Genomic DNA, 19387 nt, shown 5'->3' on the forward strand with positions numbered 1-19387 from the left:
AAGTCGTACGGCTTTTCAATGAGCACCCACGTGGGCTTAAAATACTAAGCTTAAAATACTAAGCAGCGAAATCAATCTAAGCAGGCGCCTGTCCTCCATGTCCGAAACGAGTGCGACCACCACGCCCGAGACGAAGAAATGTCGAATCGCTGAGCTTGTCCAGTACAGCTGTGAGAGAGAAGAGGACGCTTCAGGCAACTCGCAGTTTCATTGTTGGCCCATTCCGCGCGTGTTCAGAATGTAAGTCAGTCGCACGTAATTGAGCGGTGCGGAACCCTGTAACGTGGTTTTCATCGTGGTAGATGTACTGGGCGTCCTGCGGTCGAAATTACACGATATGTTGATGCGGATGTCACCACAGGGGAGATAAAACTTCCTCCGCAGGCTAGGTGAGCGCACTTTGCTCCGAGTTTGCGCGGAGTACGCGCTGAGCGGCGGCGGGCCTTGCTGGCGTTCTCATAGTCAGCAGTTACCGAAAGGGAAACCATGGAGAGACGTTCAGAGGTACCCACAAGGCGATCCGAAGGACGCATAGCATCCTTTGATAGACGTTCAGATGTACGTCCTAATCTCGCAGAAGACAATACGCGAGCGTTATCCCCCGCATGTTGCCCCCGCGATGCCCTCGAAGCTCCCCTGCGTTTGCAGGAGAGTGCAACTGGATTACGTTGCAGTAGGATGCAGGCCTGGTTAGCCGAGAGAATTGTAGCACGCGACGTGTCAGCTCCTCTACTGGCAGGTGAGTGTTGGTGTTCGTAGCGTAGCTTTGCGGTATTGATGAACAGGGCTGCGCTACTGTACGAGGGTGACGACCCGAAGATATCATGTCGTGCAGCGGACTGTACTTTTTTCCGCTTTCTACCCGTCAGCCGCCCCCGACAACCCGATAGCGGCCGTTGGTCGACTTTGTTCAGGACCTGTGTCGGGATAGCTACGAGGGTGGTTGTCTCGGCCTATGCGGCTCGCTGCGATTTGCTGACCCTTGCGATGCTCAGGACGACCGGCCAGTCCTGCCGTATGCTCTGTGGATAGCACGCACATCACCCTCAAGATCGAGCATCATAGTCGGCTCTGCCAACATGCTGTGCTCTTGGTTATGATGTCGTCTTCGTCATAGCCCTCCTGCTGGAGCACTGTCTATCCCCGCAATGCGTCGCCAATTGAGCGCAGTCGATCGAGACCCCTGCCGTTCTTATAACCCAAGCCCGCTTATCTTCAGAGCTGCCTCGGGATCAACCAGACATAATCTGTCAAATGGTCTCACTGTCTGGTGGGACATCTCAGTTTGCTTCGCAGTGCGTGCCCTGACAGATATGGCTGCATGATGTTCATCATAATCCCTGCGCTTTGTGAGGAGATACCTGTGTGCCTTTCTGTTTGCATGACGCTTTGCTAACTTCGGAGGTGTTCTGTATATATGTTCATCACCCAGTCTGGGCCTCTTGGCTATGTAGCTCTGCGTGCCATTGTAGACGCAGGCCGAGTTTTTAATGATTTGTGCGTCTCGCGATGACCAAGCAAGCACTGTCGCCGACCACAATCATGATCCTGTTTCAATTGAATGTTCTATCTTTCGCAGGCACGATGCAGTGACCATGAGGTAATGTGCAGTACGTTTCGCCCACATCCCGCCGCCGGTCGCACTCCCGAGGTCGTTACAAGGCCGTCAATATCTTTTTGCCTGAGAGTCGTCCAACGCCGTCGCGCGAATGGGAATTTGATCGCCGCAAGGCCCGCGGCAGAATCGAGTCCGGCTATGCGTCTTGATACTGGCCCCAGGTGTGACACCAAGCGCACCGCACAGCGCACCCCCACTCGTTGGGAACCGGTTGATCATGATCCCATTGCGGTGGGAGATGACTTGCGTCAGCGTTGCGACGGAAACGTCGAGACCGTCGAGGATGATGGCGGCTGCTCCGCCGATTGGAGCTGCGCAGCGTTCGCATGACGCCACGCGACCTCCGACGGGGCCAGGGCCAGGCATCTCATGGCACAGTGCCGATATCGCGTCTGCACGTGAACGGAGTTTGATCAGTGCTCGTTGCGCAAGGAGTGCCTGTGATCGTCCTTAGCGTGCGACGTTGAGATCATCAAATGAAAACCGCCCCCGTTGTCCGAAGTGACACCGGATGTCTGCGAGCTGCGGTTGTCCATGTTCCCCCGGGTGAGTGCTCTTCAGACAACACCCGCGAGATTTGCCAGACGATCCGTACTAAGGGCCACAGGTGAATTGGCAGGTGCTCTCACGCCCCCCTGGTTAATCTGTCAGAATGTTATCCCTTGCCTTACGGCACCGGGGTCTTTGCGACGCCCCCAGCGCATCAGAAGGCCTGACAAGTGATATTGCAACGGAACGAAGAGAAAGCAGTCGTCCAAGTTCTTGGGGTCTGGTCGCCTCTCAAGCCCCGAACATTTATCGCAAGTTCGCGGAAGGCTTGGTCGCTTATGGGATTTGATCCTTCACATGAACGACCTGTGCTATATCTACGCCCTCTGGATCAGTGGAGAATATGATACCGTCCCTCGCGACCCTTGATCAGCCTGCCTGTTGCCCAACATCCGTATCGTTAAGGTAGCCAACACACGACTCCGACTCGTGTTCTTGACCAGCACAACCACCTATGGCCTGCACCGCCATGGACGCTCCTGAGACATATAACGACTGCCATCCGCTGTCGCCAAGTTCCACCACTGTCAAGGTCGAGCCTGCCTCTCTCGATTCGGGGCATAGTCTGCTGCACTCCCCTCCCTCTTCTCGGTCGTCTTCCCGCGCCGCCAGATATTCCAATACGACGTCTTCTACACGCTACAAGCGAAAGTATTCGCAGATCTCACCCCGTGGCGAGTTGTCAATCATGACGCATCCTTACGGAAATTGGTCATCTACTGGCCTAAAAGACGAGCAGAACCCGAGCCATCGAGGATTCTCAGGTGGTGTACAACCATCTGGGTCCAACCGCAGAGGCGGAAGTGGAGACCAGCAGCACTTCTATAACCCAGAAAGCTACTCGCAAGCGGTAAGAGCGCGTTCCATGTTGTAGTCCGCCTGCCACTCACGCGCCGCAGCACGACCAGTACCGCAGTGCAAGTGCTAGACACCTCACTCAGGTCGGCACTTCGAGTCTTTCTGGGGCAATGGGAGAGCTCGGCCTATCAACGCACTCCCCTTCTAATGCTTCACCATCTGGTATGCCGTGGACGCCTTCCCCAACCTCTGGGTTGTCCGGAAGCTATGTCGTCGCGCCACCAGCGGAGGAGGCTTTCGGTCCTTACCTTGCTACTCCGAACACTTCCCTTCATTCAGACAGTCCGCCAAACGCACTCCTATCATATCAGCAGTATAATTCATCGTACTCGGGATCTGGGAGTCCTACACATGCCCTATCCTCATCGTATCCGGATCAATTCACGTATCATCAACAGCAGTCGCGTGCGGCAGCCATGCAGCCCCCAACCATTCTTCCATCGCCAGTCTCGACTTCACCGACCGGTATGGCAATGAACGCGTCGCCCTCGTCAATGACAACTCCGAGCATTTCCATGGGCCGCTCTCTACGCGGTTCGCAAGAACGCCCCGAGGACGAGGTGCGCGCTCTCCGAGCACGTTACGCGGAGCTGGAGCACAAGTACCACACAATGCGCTCCAAGGCGGAGCATCTCGAGAAAGAGCTACAGCGCGTCGCGTACGGGAGCAGTCCCAATGGTCTCCCAACGCCGTTCGCCTCGCCCTCCGACGAAGGCTGGCGGTCGCGCACAGAGACACGTGTCAAGCTCTTCTGCTCGCTGAACCGCGCGGGCAACGCTCTGTGCGCGTGGCACGACTCGCGCCGCGAGCGCCGCGCGTACCCGCCGCGCATGGCCCCGCCGAACACGCTCAACTGTGGCTGCACCTACGAGGAAGCGCTCTTCGAAGAGAGCCTCGCGCGCCATGGCGTGGGGAGCTACCACCCCGGCGAGAACGTGCGCATGGACCCTGCGCTTAGGAACCCGCTCCTCAAGCTGCTGCGAGAGCGGTACGGCTATCGTGATGGCGACTTCGAACGGGACCCAGTCACCGGTGAGTGGGTCGAAAGTGAGGGTCCCGCACGATGGGAAGCGAAACTCGCGCAAGGAGGTCCCGCTTCCAAGAAAATCCGGGTCGATGACCGCCGTTAGATCCGTCAAAAATTTTCTGGCCCTGTGAGTATCTTAGATCTTCACCTATTTCGTCCTAGACCGGCCTCATGTGCCGCTTTTGTTGACGTTACACTTCATAAGTTTTTCGAACTTTATTCGTCTTCTTGAAACACAGGCCATATTTTACGCATGTATTGCTTATTCTTCTCCTGCATCATGCTGTCGCATCTCGAGCACAGGCATGTTCACTCCCCGACCAGTGTATCCCTAGTGACTGTACCCTATCGTAACTCGCCGATCGAGTTGTAATACGCCATTATGTATCCATCCTGTTTCTACGCAGATAATCTGACGGCCCTGGCATGTCCATAACAATATAACATACGAGCTGCTTACGTAGAGCCTGGAAACACGTTGCCTGGGCACATATCTTCAGGTCCACGACGCAGAATTAATACAAGCGGTTATGTATTACGACGTGGGAGCGTATGCAGAGCACAGGAACATTCATCAGAAATCATTGCGGCCATCCAGGGTTGTATGCTACTATGCCGTTTGCAGGAGGCAGAAGGGGACCTAGCTGTGTCAGACCCGATCAAGGAATTACCGAGAAGAGAGCATCCGGGACATCCGAACTGGAAGAGCACGTTCCAACGTGTAAGGGGCGCACGCAATCTTCTGAGACGATCACAGAGCGGGCTTCGCATATTTGTACTCGCCCCCTTTCGTCAGAGCCTGTCAAGGTGCTAGTCAATCGCGGAAGAAATTGTGTGCACAAAAGGCGCATCTTACGCGCTGATAGGCCGGACTGCGGTGTAGCCAAAATGCCATCAGACAGGGTTAAGAAGGTAGGGTCCAGAGGAACGTACCGCGCGTGGACTCGCTTAACGTACTCTTTGATCTTGGGACCCAGCATGTCCGGAGACCCGTCAGCCCACACTTCCAGGGCGAACGACATCATGAAGTCAGCAGATGTGGGTCCTTGTCCACCAGCCAACCAGTCTCCGCATTTCGACAGATGTTCTTCGATCTGTCCGGGACGATCGAAAGAAGTGCGTTTTAGAAGGCAGCGGCTGCGTAGTTAGAGGCTACGTACGAATTCCGCTTGGACCTTGAGGCGGGGATTAACTACTGCGTTGTCTAGCGTCGAAAAGATGTACCACAGAAGCGGGCGGAAGATGAACGGAGACTTGGTAGGTACTAGGCCAAAAATGAATCTATTCACGAGTAAAGGCATCAGGGTGCCCTCGGCGTAATGTGTGTCTGTCACGGCAAGGTTTAATCAGGAACGGATAGGTCTGCAAGCGCAGGGCTGCATCCTGAAACCGCGACAGAATAATAGGACGTACAAAACAAGTTGTCGACTTTCCCAGAGTCAGGAGGCAAGAACTTGCCGCTGCCGTATTTGCCTAAGATGTACTCTGTTCCGGCCGATGCTCAGACACGAGAAGTACGCCACAGGTATGAAAATTCGCACCGATAATTGCACCGCTTTCTGCTAGTGTGATGTCGCCATCTGTGATGACGGGAGCCGTTCGCAAAGGATTGACGACTCTGAGCTCTTCGGGAACACTGAAGTCTTCGCGGCGCCGATGCTTAACGAGAGTGTACGGCAGCTCGAGCTCTTCCTGTGCGGAATTAATAGCACAGCCTTAGCCTTCCATCTGTATATGCCTGGAAATACCGGACATTTTCTCACCAGGAGCCATAAGACACGCTGTGACCTGGAATTGTCTAGATGATGGACCGTCAAGACAGACGGCTCGGAAGACATAAGACTACGGATGTTTCAAGTTTCAAGCTGCAGTGAACGGCAAAGGGTTCTCGCACCGGGGTACACGTCATACAGGACTGTTTAAGAGATGGCATAGGCCGAGAACCTATGATGCGTTCCACGGTCACATGACGTATTGGTCTTGGCGCTACAAGTCGCGCCCGTCGCGTCTTCGCCTGAGACCATCCCGCTCTCTTGCAAGGTTTGCGTTTCTTCGGCTCGGATAGCGGCGCAGTGTGCAGATAATAATTTTACTAGACCATTACTCAGCGGCTCTCAACTCTACAGGATGTTCTTACGCATGCTAATTTTTGGGGGCGTGATTTTGTGCTGCAGCCCCTTCGCTGGCGGACGAGTGTTCTCGTGGTCGAAAACACCAGAAAGCATCGCATCAGGCAGGGCAGAGGGCGGTGGAATACCAGGTCCGGCTATTATGTTTTTCCAGCAAATCTGCCTCGGCTTATTTGTGTACGATCTTAGACCTTTGGCAGTCTGCAGAAGTCTCCGCGATCATCGAGAAAGCGGGTAAAGACACTCGATGCCATTACGTCAACGCCTATTCCAACTAATTTGTGCCACTAGCTCAGCTTGACGCATATCGCGCTACGCGTAAGCCAGACTGTTTCCAACGAGTGGCAAGCGCGCTCCGAGTACACTGCGAGCAGCTCGAAATGAACGAAGAAGAGCGAATCCGAGGTGATTAGCAACGCTTCCACGGTCGCTATATGCGCTCATTCCCGCACTAGCCGCGACTTCCATGACCCTTTGCGAGCTTGCCACCGCGAATCACTGGCCGCCGCTTGAGTGTGCGCCTTTGGCTGTTGATGACCCATCGTCGGGGCACCCGTCCAGGTCTTCGCTGGACAGCTGTGTAGGGTGTGTCCCGAATATTCTGATAGCGTATATGCGGCGTACTGATTGTGGTGCACCGTCACGACGATCAGGGCGTTGTCCAGGAGTGCGCAGTATTGGTCCAGCTACTCCGGATACCTCCGAGAGGCCCGTGAGCGCGACTTCTTGATTGATGTTTCGAAGATGGCTCAATTACGCTATGTAGCGCAACTTTGTTATGCATACAGACGGTGGCACGACATTGGTGCGTCTAACAGCCATACTAACCCTGAGTAGCCTGAAATACTGCATCCCAAAGACACAGCCAAGGAGACATATAGGAATGCAACATCTGATGTTTTGTTGCTTCTTCAAGCGATTAGGGCGCAAGCAGATGACAACTTGCGGAGACAGGACCGTCTAGACGGCGTACTACAAGTACGTCAATTTCATACGCTTCATGATCCGGGTGCTGATCCAAAGAGACAGCGGGTCCAAGCATCCCTTGCAGATATGAGTGCTATGCAAAACACCCTGTCGCGGGCTTCGAGCGTCCTGCACCAGTCCGTTACTAGTCTATCTACGGAGGTGCGCGAAGCACACACGTGTTTGACTCTGGGAACGCTCATTCGGTCTAGGCTATGACAGTCTTCAGGGACATGTTAGTAGAACTGCAAGAATCTCACACTTTAGCCGGCCGTCTTGCCGCTGAAGAGGTATCGTAGAATATGACAGAGCTTCGAAGGCAGGGGACCGCTAACACTCCTGTAGCTGAGCCTGAACCTGGACATGGCCGTGGAAAAGGTATGCTATATAGCTACTCCTCCTTCGCGTCACTGATCAGGATCGAAAGCACGCGGCCGCTTTGACTGCACTCGTTCCATCTCTCAAGCGAGACTTCGAGACTGAAATTGCCATAGCATTCGCAGGAGCGGCTGCCCAGTACCAGACTTTGCAAGAACAAGCTGTACGTGCAGGCTGTGTGGCAGCCATCGGTAGCTCATAATCCCGAACGTTCCAGGAATCCACAATGGCCGGCTGGAAAAGTCTCGGAAATGACGTCCAGGGGCTGCAACAGGCAAATTCTTAGCAGCTCTGCATTCTACCGAGAGATAACCTTAATTTTCCCGTAGTCGATTGAGCGGCTCCTGGTAACGAGCTCCGAAGCCACGTCTCAGCTTGCGATACACGTCTCACAAGCTGCCGTTGCACAGCGTGTGCAACAAGACGCCACCCACTCCGCCGCTCGCCTCGCACTGGTCCTAGTTGAACTAACCAACAGTACTCGTAACGAGCTATCGGCTATCAACGCAACCGCGACCGCCGTAAGAGAGGAGCTAACTAACACCGGTCGTTATCATGCTAGCATCTGGGATGCGCAGTGGGTACGAGAGTGGGCCGACTATAGTCTCATGTGGCTGCTCCAAGTGGCGTTCAACGGTAAGTACCGGCTCGTAGCGTGCCTCATGTACTGACAAATATCGATTTCACTGATCACAGGGAACCGAACAAACATAGACATTTTATCACAGCTGCCGATTGTCCGGGTTGGATGCTTTTGTCTCCAAGCGTTTTGGTACCTCTTGCGTGTCGGCTTCTCCACGGTTGCGGTGCGTCCTCAATTCTAGTTGCACTTTTGACTATCACAAGGACTTCGCTCATGCATCAGAAAGGGTTCTCTTCTTTTATTGCTCTCTCTTAGGAAATGGCTCTCGACAAATACACTTCCTCGTCTGATCTCTCTAGGCGACAAGGAACGGTGCCACCGCAGTCAGGAACCACTTGAGAGCGAAACGACCACGCTTGACTACTCGTGTTCAGCTTCCCAAACTTTCGGTTCACCGCCTTCGCATTCCGCTTGTCTCGGTGCCTGTGCTACTCCCGTGCCTACCGCTCGTTACCGGCAACATCGATTCTCGCGAATTCCTGATCGACTTTGCGCTCCGAGGCCGGAATCCCATGGTTCTTAGTCTCTGTTACTCTGCCGCCGCCATATTCCTCTCTGTTGTCTTGTCATCCCGCCCCTTATGCCTTCTTATTCGATATTCTCTGCCGGCTACAACAACGATCTCCGATTTTGCCCGCTTCACTAGAATCACTACTTGTAGTTGAGTCCAATGTAGCTCTAGCGCCGGCTCATAAACCATATCGCTCAAGCGAGGACTGTCTTAGTCTTCCGTCCAGAGTTTCATTGCTTGTGCACAAATCTTGATGAGATGCGAGCTCAGTCCCGTCGCCTACAATGAGTAGCACGAGGCAGGGGGATCTACATACTGGCGGGCGTCAATTTGCCCCAACGCGCCGCGAAGCTAGGAGCGGATAGAAGAGGTTTACGATAAGAGTTATTGACTTGTGAAAAGAAGGTAAGTAATTAAGTGTTACAATGTAACAAATGTTTGCTATCCCGTTAGTGATCGGTGATCGGCGCAAGTAAGGTTCGTGGCGGTTACGCAAGGCTCCGGGGTGAGAAACTTGACTCCAGAAGCATTCCATCTGCATCAACCGTGGGCACCGCAGCTCACACACTTTCTCGTTCTCCGCAGACGACCACTAGGGTTCTCTTAGGTTTCCTATGACCATTGGCCTACATGTCTCGGACAGCCGTGCGCAAGCACCGTACAAAGTCGACCGCTAAGGAGGCATCGTCAGCGCAGGAGCCGCAGCCCCTAGACCGTAGCAAGGCCAGGGTGCAGCAACCCAAAGCGCAGGACACCGCCTCTGAGCCTCCCCCGCAACATGCACAAGTGACCAAGGAGCGCAAACGTGCAAACCGAAAGCGCGCGGAAATTCAATCTCCGGAGACCCCAGTAAGCTGACGCCACACTGTGCTTGCTGTCTCGTTTTACCTGAACGCTGCCGTCGTCAAGGATCCTAGTCCACCCGCGGCCCATTCCACGATGAAGGGGAACGCCGACAAGGCTACTAAAACCGCACATGCTCCGTCGGTAACCGGCACAAACGACGTTCCGTCGTCTAAAGGAGCTGTGCTGTCCAAGCGAGTACGTACGCATCTGCATGACGCCTCTTCGCCCCGTGTTTCTAAGTCACACTCCACTCTTGTTTTGTGAAAGTCGCACGGCCCCCTGTGTCTGAGCTACGTTAATGGTCGTTGCAAACTATCTCCTTGCCCTCGGCGGCATCCCAAGAATCTGCGTCCATGTCGTAATTTTGCGAATGGTACCTGCAAAAATCAGAGATGTGCCCGGCCGCACATTCTGCCAGTGAGTGGACATGCCGACAGACGTAGAGTATCGATTAACGTCTTTGCAGACCGCCAACCAGGCAGAGGCGTCCCGCCATGACGATGGTACGGACACGGACACAGACACAGACGCTGCTTCGATCATAGCAGCTGTGTCTGACGCTGACGAGGATGTTGCCTCCGAGACTTCTACAGTGTCTTCCTATCACGAGCAGGAGGAGCCTAACTCCTCTACCCCTCGCCTTCAAGTACGTCTTTACATCACGAAGTCGGCGGTATGGCTGAACGTGCATTCCAGAAGAGTGACGAGATTTGCCAAAAATTCCTAAGAGATCGATGCAAATGGGGCAGAAAATGTCATCGACAGCATGTTCAGGAACAAGCAGTAAGTGACTGTCGCTTTTGATTCATACTTACACCAGCTCATCCCGCCTTAGCATAAAGCTGCACCCTCATTGTCGACTGAGGGTCTTGGTAGCAAGCCGCCGGACCGACCACCTGGTGTGAAATTCAATCCAAGTCTCCCATCAGTTGAATCAAAGGTTAGCAAACCGGTCGTTCCTACTTCGAAGCCGGCTGCGACAACCGCGCCCGACGCCGGGCAGACGCTGGTCGAGGAGTGCCGCCAATACCTCAGAGGCCGATGCACATGGGGGAATAATTGTCGGTTTGTGCACCCACCCAAGGCCGCTGCAGAACCTAAAGTTTCGGTCCATGACTTCGTGACGGGCACTTCCGTGTCTGCATCTACCACTGCCGCCTCCGAATGTGCAAGCGCTACAGCAGCCGAACCTGCGGATGCCGATGAGCCAAAGCTTCCGTGTTATATGTACATGACGAGGAACATGAAGTGCATTTATGGTCGCGAATGCCGTAGACTGCACCCTCCGTTGCACGAATGGAAGAAGGTACTACGCTCTGTTACCGTCCTACGCCGGACTATTGACGTAACCTTATAAATGCAGTACCTAGGCGCTTCTGATGAGGTCTGTGAAAAGTTTTTGGAGGGAGCATGCTGGCTAGGGGAGCATTGCTGGAGGCAGCACCCCGGAGAGGAACCTGTCGCTGAACAGGAGAAGACACCTCTCCCGACTCAACCTTCACCTGAAGGAATAGGCACTAGACGACAGCGTAAGCCCCCCGCGCTGCCGCAACTCGTGATCCCTCCGGAAAACGCTGTCCCCGAGCGTGGCTTCTCTACCGTAAGTACCACTTGCGAATAGTCTTTCCTTCATTAGTGACCCATCCCCGCTAGGGTTCAACCTCTCCAGAGACGTCACCGCTATTGACGGATGACGCCTCAAACCCCGTCACCCACCCAGTCTGCAGAAATTTCCAGAGGGGCCGCTGCATTCGCCAAAATTGTAGGTTTGTTCATCCGCGCAAGGCATCTGAACCAGCGCGTGTACAGGTAAGACTATGGCTCTGTACGTGCATAGTAGCTTAGGAACTGATAAGTCGTAGACGTTGGCGGCTGCGTCTTCGTGGTCATCGCTCGATACCGACTCTGGACATACTCGTAAGGATCCCGTATCAGATCAGCGAAGCATAGAAGCTAAAGTGAGTACGGAAATTATTACGTCTTACCTGCCAACTAATGAGAGTTGTTCAGCTGAACCGGCTTCTGAACACCTTGCAAGGACCAGCTAGCCAGCCAGCCGGAAGTCAAAAGCAGCCGGTCCCGACGCTTGTTCCAGCCCGGGAGTCTACTTTTACCATACAGCCAATGAAGCCAGTACCTATATTTCCACCTGGCCTTGGTATAGAGCAGGTATCTTATTGGCTCATACTCTCGGATCGCGCAGCATGTTCACGCCGTTCTCAGCGATTTGCACCTGGCAATGCACGGCCATCGAAACCTCCGCCAGAAATCATGTCCATCAACGTCCTTGATGCTGTTCACGTCGCATTTGGACCAGGCTTACAAGTACAGCATGTCAAGACCGGTTTCGAGTCACGCGTCGTCCTCATCAAGGGCGTGCCCTCCAACAAGACTGCTGGCGATTTAACGCATGCGTTAAGACGATTTGGGGAAGTCTCAGAAGTACACCTACCAGACGTATGCGACGCTCCTACCATGACAGTGAGGGCGACATACCCAACGTATGACGAGGCCGTCAAAGCCGCCGCCGGCCTGAACAACCAGCCCTTATTTGGCGTCGAACTTCACGTTCAGCTCGCCTCCCAGCACTCCACTTCTCTCGGCAAAGGGTCAGTGCAAGATGGCGATGTACATCTCGAGTTTGCTGCGCCTTGCCGAATTGCCTACCTCGGCTACACCTCTCTAGACGCTGCGGAACAGGCGATCACTAAGATCAAAGCGACCGAGATGGGCGACTGCGAGCTCCAAGCTGTCTTACACCGAGGTGTCCCTAGTGTCGGGGCTTTCACTGTCAGAGTCCTGGGGCTTCCCCCGGATACCAAGGAGTCTAATCTTGCGCAGTTCTCCCCAGTCGGACGACCTATGATTGATCGTCCAAACTACATGTTACTAAACGATGCCCTTCATGAGCTGTTCCGTACTGCCAGACAGCACGGTGAGCTCCTCAAGATCACTGTACTTGCACCGCCTTTCTCAAGGCAGCGTGTACTGGCTTGGGCGCATTACGCATCACCGGCCGCAGCCGCAAGAGCTACCAAAGCGCTTAATAATCGCCGATTCAAGTTCTTAGGCGACGAGGTGCTATTGGCTACTCATACACGAACGATCAACTACACCCTTCCCCGGGATGTCTTCAAAGCCCTCCTATACGATCTAGTGGCACTCCGCAACCGTCTCAGAGCTGGTCGAGAGAGTTGCAGTATCTCTTGGTTTGACAAACGCGGGCCGTCCAAGGATGCGCCCCCTGTCGGTGTCAAGCTCGCCGCCGATGAGCTTCCGGTCCTCACGAAAATCAAGGCGTCGTTCGAAACTCTCCTCAGAGGCGATCGGGTCACAGCTGACAAGCACAGCGTGTGGGACCCATTCTTCTCTTCACGAGCTGGGGCGCTGTATCTTGAGCAGCTTCAGCAGGCGCATCACGGGCTGCTTATCACTCGCGACCCGCGCAAGTGCTCCATCGCACTCTTCGGGCCCCCCGCCGCGCGACATGCTGTACGCTCTACGATCCTGCGAAAGGTGCAAAATCTACGAACACAGATGTTCCACAGTTTCCCTCTCGATGGGAAGCTGATCGGACTCTTCGTTAGCGCTGACCTCATGAAATTACAGCAGGAACTTGGGCGCGAGAATATTGTTTTGGACTTTGCTACACGGAGCCTGAAGATTCGGGGCAACGACGATGCTCTGCGAGTGACTCGGCTTATCCTGCGGCATGTGCAGGAGCGGCACAACCTCCATCGCAGTCACCGTGGAAACAGCTGTCCCGTCTGCCTGGACGACGTCAGCTTGCCAGTAACGCTTCCTTGCGGGCACTCTTGGTGCAAGAGTTGTCTTGAAGGCTACTTACTCGCAACCGTCGATACGCGCGTATTTCCTGTGACTTGTCTGGGAGACGAGGGTCGCTGCGGCTCGCTCGTTCCCATGCATGTTGTAAAGGAAATTCTTCCCGCAGCAAAATTTTTCGACGTTGTTCGCGCGTCTTTCCTTACCTACATCCACTCCAGACCAGAAGAGTTCTTCTATTGCCCGACACCCGACTGTCCACAAGTCTACCGCCCGGCGCCTGCCGACACCGTTTTGCAGTGCCCGTCCTGCCTCATCCGTATCTGCGGCAAGTGCCACGTCGAGAGTCACGATGGCACGACGTGTGCGCGGCGCGAGGCAGATGACCGACGTCTCTTCCAGCAGTGGTCGAGCACCCGCGACGTCAAGAACTGCCCGGGATGCAAGATTCCCATCGAGCGCATCTCGGGCTGCAACCACATCACATGCACACACTGCAAAGCGCACATTTGCTGGGTGTGTCTGTCGACGTTCAAGGAGAGTGGACAGGTGTACGAACACATGCACAATGCACATGGTGGTATCGGACTGGAATACTGGTTTTGATTGCTTGGGCTCTGCGACTTCTTTGATCACCTTTTGTTCTTGTCCCTTACATGCCATTTCGATGTACTCCTTGCTCTTATTTATTCCTCTAATTTATAGGACGTTGTATCTGTGCTATATAATATGCCGAGTGAAATTACGCTCACTGATTCCCTTCCCCGTTGGGCGCTCGCTCATGAAACATATCTTCCGCTCGCCCATTTTGCTCCTCGCCGCCCAGTGATCTTGCTCTGGACGTCGATGAAGTTTCCACTACGCATCTTCTGGGATAGTTTGCGCATATCTAACGGCTGGATGTATCCTTACCCGCTAATTGTTCCCTGTTGAGGATGCGCTCAGCCGCGGGGGCCCTTCGGAAACGACCGAGTCGATGGAATGCTGTACATGTGGTGTCCGGCTCGCCGAGCCCTGCGTACTGCTTCTGCCTCGAGCCCGACTTCACAGACGGCGATTTTTGGAGACTCGAGGCCGACTGCGATACTCGCCTGTACATCCGGGGTTGCTATATCTGTACAAAGCCGACATATCTCGCTGCAACGCCTCGTCTGAAGCCAAACCTTGCATGAATCTTCGCGCTCCGACGCTTGTTGCCATCTCACATTACCGACAAAGCGTGTTCTGGAAGATCCTCTCATTTATCTACGTAAGTACTACGCGAGTTCGTATAATATCTCTGGGTGCTGACAACCCTGGTTGCCCTTCGCGCTTTGAAGTACGGCGCATCTTTATCTTGAACTCGGCGTTGAACGCTGCCCTTGCGCTTCGACATGATGTCCTGGATGGGCCCTCAGCAGTATCAAACCTGGCATGGGCGCAGCGCACCTACTGGCTGGTCGGGCAGCTGGCCTCCCTCCGCGCCGATGCCTAATCCGCCGCCTCAGCCCCCTGGTGTCGATCCCCGAGCTTGGACAGGAGGTCAATGGCAATGGAACCCTATGTTTCGAGGCAACCCTACGGTCCAAGCAACACTGTGGGCTCCTCACCCGAGCTGGGGCGTTCCTGCGGCTGCAGCACCGGCTTATAACCCATACAAGCGTATACCGAACCCTGGCGATGCAGCATACTACGCGACTGAGCTGAAGAAGAATCCCCTTGGTCTCGAGAATATGTGGACGTATGTACAGTGTAATTCACGCGTAGCATGCGCTATCTCACTTGCTTGTGTTGTTGTACCTCAGGGTGGAGGAGCTGGAGAAGATGTCGAAAGAGGTGGAGGAGAGAGAAGGGGCGAAGCAACGGAGCAAAGACGATGGCGCGCCTCAAACACCGTGGCTATGGGTGCCCAAGGAGCTCAGTAAGTCAGACGATCGCCCTGAGGAGCAGCCAGATATCGGTAATGGACTTGGTGTCCGAGACTCACAGAATTCCTCCCAAACGCATCAGCATCATCACCATTCAAGCAAGCAGCCCCAACCTGCGTCGGCTGGTATAAGTGCGCAACAGATGCAAGAGCAACAGCAACGAGCCCACCGACACCATCACCATCGTAGTCCAACTCATCGTACTGCCAGTCAGAACATATATCCTTCTTCCGATGCGGAAGGTACGCGGACTCTTCGACGCTCACGCACGGAGTCGCTGGTCCAAAGTTCCATGCAGCCGTCCTCCGCCCCCGCGGCGGTGTCTGTCTTCTCGCAATATTACCAACAACAACAACAACAGCGCCAACAGCAACAGCAACCACGTCAGCAGGAGTCCCAGACGCAGTCGGCAATACCGAACCCTCCTCGCACTCCAACTCAAGTCTCTACAGCATCCGCGCAGGCTCTCGCGCCGTCGGCTGTGTCGCCCAAGCCTCCGCGCACTCCGACTCACGTCTCCACAGCCTCATCCCAGACTCGTTCTGACGGAGGTAGTGCAGACTCCGTGTTCAATTCACAGCAACAGCTGAAACCGACATTTTCCGCGAACATCATTCGCACGCCCCAGCACTATATCGGTGCGGGATCATCTTCTGCATCCGCAACTGCAGGTGCAGCCACGCCCACTCGACGTCCTACTCGGGAGGGTTCTAGGGACGACACTACCACGCGACCCTCGTCTCTTTCGTCACCACCACGTCATACAAGAGCATCCTCCAGAGCTCGAAATGCCTTGATAGACACTGATACGGAGACCGACGACGAGTCGCCGGCTCGCCCTCATGCTCATGGGCCGATCTATGGTCCCCCCACACCATCTCCATCTGGACCGGCTGATTCTGGCGTTGCTACACCCTCTCAAGCTTCTCATAGGGATTCATCGGCCCCATCCATTGGCAGCACTCTATTGTCCATGACCCTGTTATCGTCCATGACCCTGGATACACCACCTACCTCCGCCTCGTCTGGCGTATTCTTATCCAGCTTCACTGATGAGCCTACTGGCATTCTGAGCCCTCTCATCGTAGCTAGCGTACCTGCTCCATGTAAATCGAGCCCCAGTCCGCGCGAAATGAGTCGTAGCCACACATACCCACTTGTTGCCACCTCCTCACAGTCGCCACCGAGCAGTATTCCTGTGATACCAGAGGAAAGTCCCTCGGCCTCTCTGTCCCGTGCACCGTCCAGGTCGTCCAAGACCCCGAAGCGGTCGCCCTCTACACATGCACGCGCTCCCGGGCGTAGCCGCACCTACCCGTCTCTGGACCCTACGGTATCTGGGGAACCTGCTGTCATACCACCCATGCCCTCACCGACATACATGCCGCCTGTCGTGCCGTCACGCGTACCTTCGCCCTCGCCAAATAAGAATCCTTTACCCCCGCCGCCGATGCCCGCTGCATACGTCTCCTCTGCGTCATCGTCCGCTTCTGCTGCTGCCGCGGCGAGTCAGGCTAGCCAAGAATACAACCGACAGCGAGCACAGTCGCGGGCGCAGTCATCGTCTCGGCCTCCAAGCGACTCATATCAAAGCCACCAGTCTCAAACTTCTTCCCACCAGACCTCGCACCAACCCATTCACCAATCTTCTCACCAGAATTCTCGTTCTTCTTCCCAACAAGCCTCGCCGCGCCGCCGCCAGGTACGCTACGGTTATTGGAACCGGCGCGGAGACCATCTGCTCATGATCTCCGACTCGCCATCGCTCCCGTCGCCACGAAGCGCGCACAAGGCTCAGCAGTTCGTCGTGTATGCGCCGCCATCCTATGCGATGCCAGAGGAGCTCGCGCACTACCCGCATGCACTCGAGGGCTGGATGAATCACCGCGGCGAGACGCTGCCGTACGACCGGAACGTGCCAGAGTTCCCCGACAGCCTGCCGGTCCGTGGCGAGGACCCGAGGAAGCCCTACAAGACGGTGAGTGCTTGGCTCGCTCTGCAGCGCAGCGATCACGTTGCTGATGAATTGATCACAGTTCATAAAGTATACCTATATTTGAGGCCCCGGCGGCTGACATGTAAGTTGAGTGTACGCGCTGCTGGTATTCATTCGTTATCTGCCTGTATATTACGGAATATGTATGCATTCCCTGAAAGCATCCGACCGTTCCGTGCATTATTACTGCAACCGTCCGCTTAGATACAATAAGTTAGCGGCGATGACTGGTACAGTACAACAATGTCCTCATTGTGTGCATTCGATCTCCAAGATGTTCCGCCTCCTCAGCCCGGGCAGCTGATCCCCAACGCGCTGGCGTATCTTCGAAAGCTCTGGCTCCGTGAGCACACATGTGAATTTGAGCTCGAGCCGCAAGCTCCGCAGGCCCTTCGCCCGCGCTGCCGCACGCTGCATTTCGTCCACGCTCATTCCCGCGTCATCTACGGGCTCTGCGAACGCATCGAGGAAGCCAACATCAAAGAAGCGGAGCCAGCGCAGGTTCTCGTGCTCGCCGGGAACGACAATGCGCAAGCGGAGACTGTGGAAGCGCGGCGAGTGTACGGCGGCGAGGAACGCACCCGCGAACGAGGCGTCCTGCTCGGCACGCGGCGTGTCGAAATACCAAAGCGGGTCGCTCCAGTAAAAGTGCAGCAGCGCACTCTCGAGCGCGGTGTTTCGCGAGAGGTCGAGATTGCGCATGAGGTTAGCTAGCGCAGAGAGTGAGTGAAGCTACACAGGACGGAGTAAAAGTGTGCTTACAAATCGGACGCAGCCCGGAGGAGAGGCTCACTATCCGGATTGACAGGTCCTTGAGAGATGGGCCCGCCATCGCAAGGATCTCACGCGCTATTCGACCGGGTGCAGGTCGCACGGATAGGTGAATGAACCCTAGTGGAAGATGTACAAGACTTGATCTCGATGATACAGTCCCTTCTGCTGAATTGTCGGTTGCAAAGTAGTTCACGGAAGTAAGAGGAATCGAAATACTCGATAGGCTTCGCAGGCTACGCAGAATGGAGAGCAGCTCGTCGCCCGAACGAAACGCGACATTCTCAAGGCGCAACTCTTTCAGCGCAGGAAAGTGCGGGAACTGCTCTGACGAGATGTCGCGCGTGATGTGCCCGTACGAGATGCTGAGATGAAGACGCTCGACATGCCCTAGCTTGACGAGCACTGAGTTGGTTACTTCGTTCCATAGGCCGTCGCGCACGACAACGCAATGTATACATCGCGCGACCTGGGGAGCAGCGCGCAACTTGTATGGGTCGGGTCCCCCGCGACGGACTATGAGCGTGCGATAGAGATGATACCGTGTGCGGGGAAGCCAAACACGACTCGTCAGCGCACACACTCTCAGCGTACGCTTGTCGTTGGCAAGATGGTCGATGATATGTTCAATGATTTCGACTGGAATGCTGCGCCTAACAAGCTCCCACTCGCCGCTGGTGTCCTAAGGGTCGTTCAAGAGGACTGCAGGGAGCCGAAGGATGGTACATACCTCTTTCCGCTTTCCCTTCCGTCGCTGTCTGTCTTTCCTTGAGGAGTACGATGACGACGTCCCTGAGGTGCTGCCTGTCGAGATCACGACGAAGAAGGTTATGACGACTCCTAGGATGAGCGGGACAGAGAGAGCAGACAGCCAGGAGTCTTCGTCGGCCGAGTACGCAGGCATCTTGCTGCAAAGAACAATACGAGCTGGATGAATCACCCAGCGAGGGTGATGGTGGTCAGAGACATGGGGATCGAGCAAGTTGCCCCCTTCAAGGATCCTGGCATGCAATCACGTTCCGGATAATGCCCGCCGAGCGCGCGAGGGAGCAGAAAGCAGCGCTACCAATGTGTCGCACACAACGCATGTTAACTTTCGACAAGCGGAGGGTCTTAAAAACTGCTGTCTGCAATGCGGTAGATTGCAGGGTATAGTTCTTTAGAGATCACAGGGTGATAGCAGAGGAAAAACAGTGTATTGACTCTCGAGTCTCAAAATATTAAACAACACATGGGTAGAACGCACACGCAGATGTCTCTCCCGTGACAAACCTCTGCGCCTTGGAAGGTAGGCATCGAAGTAATATAGGAAGACAACCGAAGTCGTGAATTGGTCTTGCACCGTAAAGCTACTTCAGAAGCGATGGTGGAAAAGCCACTGCGTCTGTACACAAGAGGTGCTGGT

The 19387-nt window shown here is 54.9% G+C and overlaps 7 protein-coding genes across 7 annotated transcripts; 6 read left to right on the forward strand and 1 right to left on the reverse strand.

Moving 5' to 3' along the window:
• Window positions 1-97: 97 nt before the first annotated feature.
• PHACADRAFT_92606 (uncharacterized protein) lies at window positions 98-535 on the forward strand (the record flags this gene model as incomplete). Its single annotated transcript, XM_007394324.1, has 3 exons — window positions 98-240; window positions 303-389; window positions 463-535. 3 exons carry the CDS (start codon window positions 98-100, stop codon window positions 533-535), a joined length of 303 nt encoding a protein of 100 aa, XP_007394386.1.
• A 2101-nt stretch (window positions 536-2636) lies between these two features.
• PHACADRAFT_194144 (uncharacterized protein) lies at window positions 2637-4155 on the forward strand (the record flags this gene model as incomplete). The annotated part of the gene is made up of 2 exons (XM_007394325.1): window positions 2637-3017; window positions 3067-4155. The coding sequence occupies 2 exons, from the start codon at window positions 2637-2639 to the stop codon at window positions 4153-4155; spliced, it is 1470 nt and encodes a 489-aa protein (XP_007394387.1).
• A 349-nt stretch (window positions 4156-4504) lies between these two features.
• On the reverse strand, window positions 4505-5940 carry PHACADRAFT_253732 (uncharacterized protein). The gene is made up of 7 exons (XM_007394326.1): window positions 5816-5940; window positions 5594-5744; window positions 5466-5537; window positions 5213-5379; window positions 4986-5146; window positions 4909-4924; window positions 4505-4851 (listed from the first exon to the last, which is right to left on the reverse strand). The coding sequence occupies exons 1-7, from the start codon at window positions 5888-5890 to the stop codon at window positions 4804-4806; spliced, it is 690 nt and encodes a 229-aa protein (XP_007394388.1). The 5' UTR covers window positions 5891-5940; the 3' UTR covers window positions 4505-4803.
• A 549-nt stretch (window positions 5941-6489) lies between these two features.
• On the forward strand, window positions 6490-7018 carry PHACADRAFT_92028 (uncharacterized protein; the record flags this gene model as incomplete). Its single annotated transcript, XM_007394327.1, has 3 exons — window positions 6490-6586; window positions 6637-6766; window positions 6835-7018. Coding segments are annotated over 3 exons (411 nt in total), but the record flags the coding sequence as incomplete, so codon positions are not given.
• A 2181-nt stretch (window positions 7019-9199) lies between these two features.
• Window positions 9200-9549, forward strand: PHACADRAFT_253733 (uncharacterized protein). Its single transcript, XM_007394328.1, has one exon. The coding sequence runs from the start codon at window positions 9310-9312 to the stop codon at window positions 9535-9537; it is 228 nt and encodes a 75-aa protein (XP_007394390.1). The 5' UTR covers window positions 9200-9309; the 3' UTR covers window positions 9538-9549.
• A 45-nt stretch (window positions 9550-9594) lies between these two features.
• PHACADRAFT_253734 (uncharacterized protein) lies at window positions 9595-14004 on the forward strand. The gene is made up of 10 exons (XM_007394329.1): window positions 9595-9720; window positions 9793-9942; window positions 9992-10171; window positions 10222-10308; window positions 10361-10831; window positions 10889-11125; window positions 11179-11334; window positions 11388-11483; window positions 11536-11694; window positions 11749-14004. Exons 1-10 carry the CDS (start codon window positions 9619-9621, stop codon window positions 13912-13914), a joined length of 3804 nt encoding a protein of 1267 aa, XP_007394391.1. The 5' UTR covers window positions 9595-9618; the 3' UTR covers window positions 13915-14004.
• Window positions 14005-14356: 352 nt separating this feature from the next.
• Window positions 14357-18785, forward strand: PHACADRAFT_253738 (uncharacterized protein). Its single transcript, XM_007394330.1, has 6 exons — window positions 14357-14557; window positions 14628-15028; window positions 15093-17193; window positions 17252-17921; window positions 17974-18664; window positions 18713-18785. The coding sequence occupies exons 2-4, from the start codon at window positions 14694-14696 to the stop codon at window positions 17273-17275; spliced, it is 2460 nt and encodes an 819-aa protein (XP_007394392.1). The 5' UTR covers window positions 14357-14557; window positions 14628-14693; the 3' UTR covers window positions 17276-17921; window positions 17974-18664; window positions 18713-18785.
• Window positions 18786-19387: the final 602 nt, after the last annotated feature.

The sequence above is a fragment of the Phanerochaete carnosa genome, assembly GCF_000300595.1.
Source record: "Phanerochaete carnosa HHB-10118-sp unplaced genomic scaffold PHACAscaffold_4, whole genome shotgun sequence".
NCBI classification, from domain to species: domain Eukaryota; kingdom Fungi; phylum Basidiomycota; class Agaricomycetes; order Polyporales; family Phanerochaetaceae; genus Phanerochaete; species Phanerochaete carnosa.

Bases quoted from the DNA above. Each gene is read 5' to 3' on its own strand.
- PHACADRAFT_253738 (XM_007394330.1), top strand. From the start codon at position 14,694: ATGGGCCCTCAGCAGTATCAAACCTGGCATGGGCGCAGCGCACCTACT. The intron at 15,029-15,092 runs GTATGTACAGTG...GTTGTACCTCAG, and splicing joins GGTCTCGAGAATATGTGGAC to GGTGGAGGAGCTGGAGAAGA. The intron at 17,194-17,251 runs GTGAGTGCTTGG...AATTGATCACAG, and splicing joins CGAGGAAGCCCTACAAGACG to TTCATAAAGTATACCTATAT.
- PHACADRAFT_253732 (XM_007394326.1), bottom strand. From the start codon at position 5,890: ATGTCTTCCGAGCCGTCTGTCTTGACGGTCCATCATCTAGACAATTCC. The intron at 5,745-5,815 runs GTGAGAAAATGT...AATTCCGCACAG, and splicing joins AGCGTGTCTTATGGCTCCTG to GAAGAGCTCGAGCTGCCGTA. The intron at 5,380-5,465 runs GTACGTCCTATT...TTGCCGTGACAG, and splicing joins GAAAGTCGACAACTTGTTTT to ACACACATTACGCCGAGGGC.
- PHACADRAFT_253734 (XM_007394329.1), top strand. From the start codon at position 9,619: ATGAAGGGGAACGCCGACAAGGCTACTAAAACCGCACATGCTCCGTCG. The intron at 10,172-10,221 runs GTACGTCTTTAC...CGTGCATTCCAG, and splicing joins CCTCTACCCCTCGCCTTCAA to AAGAGTGACGAGATTTGCCA. The intron at 10,832-10,888 runs GTACTACGCTCT...TTATAAATGCAG, and splicing joins CGTTGCACGAATGGAAGAAG to TACCTAGGCGCTTCTGATGA.
- PHACADRAFT_253733 (XM_007394328.1), top strand. From the start codon at position 9,310: ATGTCTCGGACAGCCGTGCGCAAGCACCGTACAAAGTCGACCGCTAAG.